Source organism: Colossoma macropomum, unplaced genomic scaffold (genome assembly GCF_904425465.1).
Source record: "Colossoma macropomum unplaced genomic scaffold, Colossoma_macropomum, whole genome shotgun sequence".
Classification (NCBI taxonomy): Eukaryota; Metazoa; Chordata; class Actinopteri; order Characiformes; family Serrasalmidae; genus Colossoma; species Colossoma macropomum.
In genome coordinates this window covers 14,840,707-14,851,531 of record NW_023494784.1, presented here as the reverse complement: position 1 = coordinate 14,851,531, position 10,825 = coordinate 14,840,707, and the positions used below count along the sequence as shown (strand labels likewise).

Below are 10,825 nucleotides of genomic sequence, written 5' to 3'. Positions count from 1 at the left end.
ACAGTCCAAATGTTATAAAAACAAGGAATCTGGCTAAGAAGGAGTTCTGGTTAAGAATATTTACTTTTCTTTTTCTCGGAACTGTATTTATGTTCAGATTTTTTTGTACATTTCTGGCCTTCAATGTCGAACCTGTCCTTGAGGTCTCCGGCAGTAATTTTCCACAAACTGAAAACAGGACCAAACTATGTTTCCCACAATGCACTACAGCAGTGTCTGCCTTTTTTCATGCGCCTTTCGTGCGCATGCGCAGCTGCTTTGACCTATACAGAGGCAGGAGAAAATGGCAGCGGCAGGACTGGGGCTGCAGGTCTGAAATTATGAAAAACTTTATATTTTTTAATTTTAAAAAATAAGTACTGTACACTGTGAACCTGTTATTACGTTTTACGAAGGTTTCAACAACATGGACCTGCGAGCGACCATACAGCATGCATTTTTAAACGAATCTTAAGTCTCGGCCTTTTTATCCAGCAAGCTAACCGGCTAACTTAGCTTTAGTTTTCTGCGGATTAACCACGTAGCAACAAATCTCCATCAAGGCTTCAGAGAGAACAGATTTTTAATGATTTCCCACTGTTATTAACGCCTATTTCGTGTTTTCTATACATACATATTTAGACCGCGCGTGTTGACAGCTGTGCTAGCTCTGTAATGACAGTATGGCGAGACACTCTGTGAGTTGAAGGTTACGTAGCTGGCGAGTTTATTAGCGCGTTAGCTAACGTTAGCTGACCGTTTGACACACAGATTTGTGTTTGTGGTAAATAGTGACCGTCTTAATGTCATAGTCCGTGTTAACCCAGTGTAGCATTCAGTGATACTAGAATTAACAGGTTTTTTAAAGTAACAAAACAGACTTCGTTTTCGTGAAACAGCAAAGGAGCTGCATCTATTTTCACGAAGCTGAAGTGTTGTTCTGCACAGTGGTGCTTAAAGTTAACCTTCACAAAACAGTGATTTCAGAATCCTCCGTCTCATGTGGTTTTACTTGAACATTTCTCTGTAACTTTGGCTAATCTGGGGCAGATGATGAGCCATAGCCTATGCAACAAGGACTCCTGGATAAGTTACACTTTTCTCAGAATCTAGGAGTATTTCATGGATACAGGAGAAAATAGCAGCGGAATTTCCACATTAAAGCGGCATCGCACGGAATTGCAATCTTCACTTATTTTCTTCACTACATTGTCTTGCTAACCTACTATTAAAAGTTAGGCCAAAGGACCACAGGTTCCCGACCCTGATTCTGAAGTACCCGTTGTCCTGCACATTTTAGTGTTTTCTTTGCTCTAATAAACCCACATAAGTCATGCAGGGCTTGCTAGCGAGTTGGATCAGGTGTGTTGGGAGCAGGGAAAACACTAAAATGTGCAGGGCAGGTGGTACTCCAGGACTAGGGTTGGGAACCCCTGGCCTATGCAATGTCAAAGCGACAGCAAACATAAACATTAACACCAAAGAAACTTCTTTGCTGTCAGCCATGTTCTTCTATTAAAGTAGATGCTTCACAGTATGTCAATAGATAAGAAAAAAAGTAAAATTCTAGTTTGAACAAAGTTCTGAAAAGTGATTTACATATTATAGGTTTAGTAGTGCTGAGTGTCAGAATTTTTTTATGGCTTGTAGAAAACATCAGTTGACCTTAGAATTGAAAAGAAATGATGGGCACCGAAGAGCTTTAGAGTTGTCTTTGTCACACGTCAAAAAATCTTTATGTTTTGCCATTGTGAAAATGTCTTCTGGGACATGAGGGTGTTTGGCTTAAAATTGAGACTCTCACAGTAAAACTGCAACATCTGATCTCCCTACCTAATCCAGTTTTCTCTCTCTGCCCCATCAGGTGCGTCGGTTCAGCACGTCGGTGGTCCGACCGGCAGCAAAGCTGATCAAGGTAATGTGGAAAAGAATGTTGTACCGTTTATTCTTCAGTTAAATGTTTATACTGTAATGTTTTAGATTATTTAGGCTGTGGGAACACCAAGATATGTAGATATCACTAAAATGTCCCACAAGACACCTCAGTAAGCGTCACCTCATCTGCCCACATTATCATGGCATCTGTTTTTGTTGTTTTGTTTTGTTTTTTTTTATTGTTTATGAACATTGGATTTTACCCATGTTTTTCAAATTTAAGCATGTTTCTGATGTATGAAGTCGTTGAGTTTAATTGAACTGTCTGCTGCCAGGCTCTGTCATTGAACGTTCTCAGCCACTTTTCTGCAAGGCAGTGTTTACACCTTTTTAGTAGACGTGTGTCTGTTTTAACTGACTGTTTCTATAACTGGCACACAGGCTTTTTTTTTGCTTATTCTCTGAGTTTCTTAGATGTCTTTTGCTTTATTTTATTGTTTTTTTACTCCAGTAATGGTGACATTCTTTAATTTATTTAAATTGTTAGAATTGCGAGTCTTTTGTGGTCTCAGTGCAAAATACATTGGGTCCTGGTACAAAGAATACCTTCAGTTATTTAAAAAAAAGTTTGTTAATTTACTCACTGTTGCTGTGTGTCTGTATCGAAGTTGGTGTTCTAATGACAGATAATGGTTGACATCATAGTTACTTGTAGATGAAGGTAAAATACATAAGTAGCATATAGAATTCAAAAAAGCATTTGGGAGCTATTGGGCCCCCCATGCTGCAGCCCCCACCTGCCCTATTGGTAGTTATGTCAATGAGCTTATATGGTTTAGCACTGAGTGCACTTCTTTTAAAAGGTACAACTCTAATTCTGTGCCCTCAGCCCCCCATCCAGGTGTATGGAGTAGAGGGCCGTTATGCCACTGCTCTATTTTCTGCTGCCAGCAAGCAGAAGAGTCTGGACAAGGTGGAGCAGGAGCTGGGCCGTGTGGCTGTGAGTTGATCTCCTTACTTCCACATCTGTGTGTCTTGAATGTGCTGTCTCCTTATGAGGCTCCTTACCCTCAGGACTATTTATGTTTATTTCTGTGTTACTTACACTGCTTAATTTTTGTTTGCAGAGTCTTATTAAGGACCCTAAATTGTCAAGCATTGTGATGAACCCTCATGTCAAGCGAAGCATCAAACAGAAGACCTTCAATGATGCTTTGAGCAAGGCCAAGCTCTCCCCAATCACAGTAAACCTCATCAGTGAGTGTCATTAAATTGGAGCAAAACGTCAAGATATTTAACTGCATGATTAAATTGAAAACGTACATGTGGCATATACAGTCAAGACCAGTGTGATTTTATGAGCTTGGAAAGTGTAATTGGAGTAACAAATGTTTGAATTTGCCTGCAACAGTAAACATTACTTGTAGAGGTGGGAATCTCTAGGCACCTCACGATTCAATTACGATTCAGAGGGCTGCAATACGATTATAAAACGATTATCGATGCATCATGATGCATCCTTTTTTCTATACAGGATTTCTTTTTTCTCACCATGTGATGACCTGGTACTTTTAAAGCAAAGTGTTTGTAATTAACCATAATGAATTGATAAAACAAATGGAAATGATGTGGCAAGTGAACTGGAAGGCTCTCATTCACTGCTCTTGTTTGGAGCAGTGAGATGCAGGCTGCGTCTGTGATAAAATGCACAGTTACGGTAACATAAGATTCTGTGGCAATAGATGTCCACGCAGCACATGTTACAGCTGTCCTACTCGTTTTCTTCAGTGATTTTATAACTACGGTTTTGGTCTCACTGTAGTGAGTGGGGGGTCGCTGTGTCAGTAAAATATCTTCGAGACGGGACGCTGTATCTCTGCTCCATGTGCATAGCGCGTAAGCCCTGGTTCTCAACGACTGAGTACGGACGCAAATCCTTGGAAATAAAAGTTGCGATATACTTTGTAATTTGCTTTGCCCTTACCGAGTTGGGTGGAAGCTTTGACATCGTTTGCTTGATGGTCCTCTGGTTGGCAGCAAGTACAACTGGATGGGAAACGGGTGCAAATGTGTAATATGGTTTCTCATGTTTATTGTTACCAAAATAGTTTAGCGTGACACAACCTGAATGTAGTATGGCTCCCATCCAGGTCCTTTTTCCCTTCAACTTCATAGAAGCGAAAGTGCTTCCACACGCTAGCTCAGGGGTCGGCAACATGCAGCTCTTTTATTGCCCTGGTGCGGCTCCACAGTAGAGTTTTTGTTTATATTTTTCGTTTATATTTTTTACTGAGACATATTGGACATTTAATGTTGTAGGGGTGGTTTGGTTTTTGTTGAAAGGACAAAATGGCTCTTCTTAACATTTGGGTTGTCGACTCCTGACCTAACCTAGCTTTTAATGCAGAGGGTGCCGGTCGGATTTCTCGCTCATCCATTTGTGTTTTTGTTATGTGCATGCCACAGACTGTCCAGGCGCTGCACTTCCACACTTCCAAGTTCCTTCAAATAAATTTTAGAAAATCGATTTTTGACATTTGTAAATCGATTCAGAATCATCCACATCATCCGCATCGCGATACATCTGAGAATTGACCCCCCCCCCAATTACTTTTTATTGTACTGTAAGGTTTGTGACCTGATATGGAATTTTTCCGTTACAGATGTGCTGGCTGAAAATGGCAGGCTAACTTTGACCCCTGATGTCATTACTGCTTTTGGAAAAATGATGAGCGCCCACAGGGGAGAGGTCACCTGCACAGTCACCACTGCTCAGGTAAAACGCATCCTTTCAAATTTGCTATTGACATTTGCATTTTACCATTATAAACTGCTTGCTTCCAGCATCTTATGTTTTTCCTATTGTGTTTGGTAAATGCAGGCCCTAGATGAGGCAAACCTTGCAGATCTGAAGGTGGCACTAAATGGGTTTTTGGCAAAAGGAGAAACAATTAAGCTGGAGGCCAAGGTTGGTATTGAAGACTTATTTACATTTTATGGTTGGAAAACTTTGGTGAGAAAAAAGTTGTGCCAAGGGCAGTTTCTTAGCATAATCAAGCTGAAGAGCAAAAAAGTTCACAGTATTTTTAGATGTGTAGTTATTTAGCTTAGTTATTTTTCTCAGTGGCTAAGAAGCACTTCTACCTCAAAGGTGAATGGTGCTGCTTACACAATACAATAAAAATACAAACACAGAATAAGTGGTTGCCAAGTGTGTGTACAGCACAAGTGATATTTCTTTCAAATATTAATGTAAAATCAAATCCGTGTAATTGAGCCTCGAAAATGTTTCGCTCTGCTCTGTCAGAGGGGAGAGTGAAGGGCTGGGTTGCTCAACAATGCAGACATACTATAAAGAGGGGTTACCCTTTCTGTATTCTTCTCCTATTAATAACCAGTTTGGTCCACCACTGCTAAAACTCAAACCTAAATAACAGTACTATAGAGCACCTCTGCGCTGCTAAGCAGTGCTTTTGCGGGATGCGACTTGTTGTCCTAAATGTTAGCCCTAAATTTTAAGCCATTATATTAGTACTTGGATTCATTTATGTACTGCTGTGGAATCGGCCGTCTTTCTTGAGGGATATCTGTCTCTTCTTAACTAGCAAATCATAACCATCAAGTTATGTTCGGTAACCATAAGCAAAGACATTTGCACTCCTTCATCTAGTAAATGAAATGATTGGCCCCAGAACACATCTTATTCATTTAACACGTCCAACTACTGCTTGCTATCATGTAAAATACGTTTTTGGTTGAACATCAAAATGAAATAAGCACCCTCATTGTTGTTGCATTTTACAAAGTTGGCATTTTTTGCTGCATGAATGCTCAGATGATGTACTGTGACATTATTCCTAGGGTTACTTTTACAGTTCTGTGTATTTGAATAGCTAGGCTTCAAGCAAGTTTGTAGCCTGTATCTAGGCTTCCTTGCTTCCACCCATATTCTGGAAAGGCAAGCCCCACCCCGATGTGTGTCTTTTCAACACTGTCTGTAACTCGTACTATGTATCTGTTTTGTATAAAAATGTGTTCATGTATATTTGTATAATTGTTTTTAATTTAAAGTCCTTGAGCCCCTTTTTTGAGCTCTGTTTTTGTTACTAATATCGCTGTTAAATGTTATTGAGTGCTATTTGTGATTTATTTTTAGCTGTTTAAACATAACTGAAATGTTTGTTACTGTTTTTTACAACATAACTGTCTAAAGTTTTAAGCATTTTATTTTTTACAATGTTCTAATATACAAATAATGTGAGTGTCGTTCTTGGATTTTTGAGCAACAGATATCTGTTATTGGTGTCCCTGATTAACAGTCACAATCGGTCCTGAAAAACATAACTGTTGACCCCTAATCTTAATATCTAATAAAATCTAAATATCTTAATCCCAGGATTAACTAGGTATACATGGTTGTGCCTCTGGGTAAGGCACTTAACCCCCCCCCCTCCCACTGCCCCAGGCAGCACTGCTCTGCTGATGACACTGTGCTGCTTCCAGACTGGACATACTTAGATAACAAAATGACAAATTTGTCTTGTGGGCTCAGTAAAGTCTACCAGAACATATATAAATTTAAAAAGTCTCTTGGCAACATATGAAGTAAAGCTTTTTTCTACTTGCCTCTTTGTGTTCACAGACTGATCCTTCCATCCTCGGTGGTATGATCGTCAGTATCGGTGATAAGTATGTGGACATGTCCACCAAATCAAAGATCCAGAAGCTCACCAAGCTAATCAGGGAGACTTAAGTCCTGTGGACTGACCAGACCCAATCGTTTAAAAGGGTAGATGGAGATACTACTGCCCTACTTCCTATTGTAGTATTCTGTCCTCTTGTGTTGATGATAATAAATATTCTGTCACGTTAAAATTGTTTTGTTTGTTTTTTTTTTTGTTGTTGTTTTTTTGTTGGGGGGGGTGCGGTTGGGGTGGAAGGGAGGACCAGTGAACAATAATCATGCAAAGAACAAGAAAAATTAAAAGACTAAATTTAGTTGTAGTGTTGGGAAATTTGTTTTGGGCCATAACAGAATGGAAAAAATAGTAATGCACCTTTTGATGCATTTCTTTGAACTTCACATACTTTAATAACTGCAGCTGATTGAGTAGGATCACGTCCTGATATTTGAAATAAAAATTAAGTGCACCTTTAAAGAGCAAAGCAAAAAGTTTCTCAATTATATATTTTAGTTGACATACAGTTCTTGGTCTGGTAATTTCATAGTTAAATGGGTCTTTGTTTAGCCTAGATTATGAATTATGGATCTAGCTGACATCTTTGTAGTATATAATACAGTCCAGCATATTTACATTGAAGTGGCATGGCAAAGTTAAGCCCTTGCCATTTCCTTCTGGCTGAATGCAGGCGGTTGGTGTAGCATGACCAGTAGTTCTGAAGCAATAATTATGGCCCAGGTTTTGAGTAATGTCTAATAAATGATTCAGAAGGGAGATGATGTTTTCATGTGGTGTGAAAGAGTCCTACACCTGATTTTTGCTCAGACTACATTAGTATAAGAATCAGAGAGTTCTGATTATAACTAGGTGAAGTTCTGGAATATGTCTGGTGCTGGGAAGTTGTCCAATTGGAATGGAATAAACTAGTTCTGGAGATCTTGGATCAGTTCTGGTCCATCTATATCTGTGCTCTTAATGCTGGGGACCAATTGCTGTGCATAGTTTTGACTGTTCGCTGTCCCAACAGTCCTGATTCAGCTCCTTTACTGGTTCTTTAGCCCTTCATGAGCTGTACCTTCAGGTGTTTTGGAGCAGGGAATAGTTGAAACTGCAGGATTAGAAAATACAGGTCTATATAGTTCAATTAAATAGAGCATATATAATATATAATACAGAGCTGTCTTTATATTTGAATGGAACTAATGTTAATAGATTGTAACAAGCCAATCATGAAGAAAACTTGAGAGGACTACCTGTGACTAACAGGTATCACCTGTAGCTGCAACAAATAAATGCAAAGTGAACCATTTCAATAAAACTCACATAAGTGTTTCTTATTAGATTATATAGATCTGATCAAAATGAAAATAAATTCCCTCATTCATATTATATCTTCTTTAAGACGGATAATAACTACAGTAAATAGAAATCCAACAAATCTAAGAAGGCTGTCTTTATGGCTGTCGTGTTATGATTACAATATGAGGAAACAAGATCCAATGTGTTTTTTTTTTTTTGTTTTTTTTTTGTGACAAGTTTTTTGTTCTTTTAAACTCCATTAAGAGTGAGGGCAGGTACTGTCATTTCACTGCTGGAATCTAAACTGTGACAGGTCAATCTGGATATTCACATAATTCATTCAGCAAACATGCCTTTACATGTCCTCTAACTCATCACTCACAACATTAGAATAGGTGAAAGGGCAAAAACTGCACTGCATCACACAAACATATTAGCATTAGTTGTTTGCAGGGGGAACCACCAAAGTTCCTCCAATGATTTTTTTTTTTTGAAAAATAAACAAAAGGGTTACACACCATGGAAAATTGTCCAATTAGGATTTCCCCCCCCAGGTCATCCAGTTAGATAGAGCCAAACAAGCTCTCCATTAGCTAGGACTACAGGAACTGGACTGAAGGCTTGGTCTTGCAAGCCAGGCTTCTGCCTATCGTCAGAGAGTCTGTTGCATTTTGCCACTTAACATGGCCAAGAACTGTGTCTGAACTTTGTCAGGAAAGGCTATTTGACTGACATGCAACCAACCACAGACCACTGTTTAAAAGTGACGTATGGGGCAGAATCTTTTCAAAAACACAGCTACAACAGAAACAAATATGTGAGCAAACTCAAAAAGACATCTCCCTTAAAAGCTATGAAATGCGTCAAATGAAATTCTTGATAACATTTAAATGTGTAATGCTGTGAACTTAAACTTTTTTTCAATCCATTGACTATATATTTCCCATCAGAATAATAAATCTCAGTAAGACACAATCAGAATGCAACAAAATCCTGATAATTGGCCGGCTTAACCTACAATAGATATCAGACGGTCTGTTTATGTGTGGGCAGAGCATTTGAGGCTGAGACTACCGAAGGCCTAATGCATCAGATTAACCTCCATCATAATAAGAAACTGACAACAGAATCAACCATATATGTTTTGATTTACCAATTTTGTGAGAAGAATGTCTCTCTAGGTCTTCTCAGTCCCAGACAAGTAAAATAAAACATAGAATGTCTTTACAACTTTCAAATGTCCATGTTTAATCTAGATCAGCCAAAAAAAATGTTAATGTGAATTGCCCTTACCATAGCACTAATGTACTACTACAATTTCATAGGAGCACTAGCAGAAACTAGAATTATAGTGTTTAACATTAAAATGTTTCGTAACATCTATTTGAGCAAAAAAAAATATATATATATTCTTTTTTTGGACATTGTTTTTGGCTTTATGGCTTGTACAACTATAAATGCTTGATCCTCAGGTGATCATGGGTTCAATTCCTAGTGGTGACACAGTCCTCCATTGTTAGGATTCCAAGCAAAAAATCCAACAAAACCTTCCCTTCTGTAAAAGAGTTTCAGTAGCTTTTAGGGGAAACTAACTGAGGGGTCAGGGGACAGTGACCTACAGCCTGTGTAGTATTCAGAAACAGTGGTCACAGTCTGAACTTTGCACAGTAAAGTTATGCAAAAGCATGGATTTGTTTGGACAAACCCTTGGTCTTTCTTAGACAGCAATGCACAATTCTGAACAGCAAAGAGAATTAGGTAAGATGAGGATGCTGAAAAGATAAGGACACACAATAGGATCAAATAAAGTTCAACCTGAAATCAAAATTGTACTTTTTTACCATGTTATTTCATATGCCTGGTCATATTAAGCAAGATTCCTCATATCTTATCATAAAAAGATAAAATTCTTGTTTTCAGCATAATTCTTGATCGAAGCATCGTGAGTTTGGCCTACCACAAAAGCTTATTTTGAGTTTTGGGTACGTCACCATGCACCTGCTGATGGGGAAAATAAAATGAGGAACAATTTTAGTAAGACATTTAGCCTGATTCAATTCCAGCATTGGACATCACTCAACCACTGAATGCTTGCTGGAGGCAAACTAACACAATCACAAAAAACTGGGTCAAACTGACCGTCTAAAGAGTTAAGCAATAGCATTTGACACCAGAAAAGAAGGCTCAAATGCAACATCACTTTCTTGTCTTTAAAGTTGCCATGCATCAGAACATTTATTTCAAAAGCTGTATGGTTTCATAGAATGGCTATAGATACTGCACTATGCAAAATATCTCAATATAACGTCTGCCCGTAAACAATCATAGGAATTAGCTTTGTCTGAAATGAACAATCGGTTACTAGTATCATGCATGAAAAAGTAAGGCCACCATCATGGGATTAAAGAAGTGCTTTGTTGTGGATCTTTGCTACACTGTAGGTTTTTGTTCCATCCCTGCAGAGACCAATTCAATTAATGATTCTTCTATAGAGAACCTAATTAATGAAATCAGGTCACTTCATTGCCTAAGATGTTGAACTGGATTACAAGCCTTCTTTACTATGTTTAAATAGAAAGTCCACTGCAAAGTAAATTCGTTATTTTAAATGACCTCCTGTATCTTGTTGCCATACTGGTGCCATCTTTGAAGCCACTTGATCCCATGACCTCTCACAGAAATACTACTGCTTGTGAGTCACAAGACTAGCTGGATTTGTGTCAACACATACCCCAATCTTTACTTCATTAAGTACACTTACCTTGTTTCTACTCTCATTGTTCAATTTATCAGCTCCACTTACCATACAGGAGCACTTTGTAGTTCTACAAATACAGACTGTAGTCCATCTGTTTCTCTGTTGGACCCCTCTTACACTATTCTTTGATGGTCAAGACACTGGTGTTATTTGAGTGGTGGATCATTCTCACCACTGCATGACACTGGTGGCGTGTTAGTGTGTGTTGAGTGGATCAGATACGGCAGTGCTG

General features: G+C 38.6%; 1 protein-coding gene across 1 annotated transcript; it reads left to right on the top strand.

Annotated features, from left to right (window-relative positions):
• Nucleotides 1–229: 229 nt before the first annotated feature.
• On the top strand, nucleotides 230–6,729 carry atp5po (ATP synthase peripheral stalk subunit OSCP). The gene is made up of 7 exons (XM_036572797.1): nucleotides 230–310; nucleotides 1,844–1,894; nucleotides 2,744–2,854; nucleotides 2,982–3,111; nucleotides 4,518–4,630; nucleotides 4,736–4,822; nucleotides 6,497–6,729. The coding sequence occupies exons 1-7, from the start codon at nucleotides 284–286 to the stop codon at nucleotides 6,605–6,607; spliced, it is 630 nt and encodes a 209-aa protein (XP_036428690.1). The 5' UTR covers nucleotides 230–283; the 3' UTR covers nucleotides 6,608–6,729.
• Nucleotides 6,730–10,825: the final 4,096 nt, after the last annotated feature.

Excerpts from the sequence above, each read along its gene's own strand:
- atp5po (XM_036572797.1), top strand. The coding sequence starts at position 284 with ATGGCAGCGGCAGGACTGGGGCTGCAG. Across the intron at positions 3,112-4,517 it reads AATCACAGTAAACCTCATCA|ATGTGCTGGCTGAAAATGGC; the intron begins GTGAGTGTCATT and ends TTTCCGTTACAG. Across the intron at positions 4,631-4,735 it reads GCACAGTCACCACTGCTCAG|GCCCTAGATGAGGCAAACCT; the intron begins GTAAAACGCATC and ends TGGTAAATGCAG.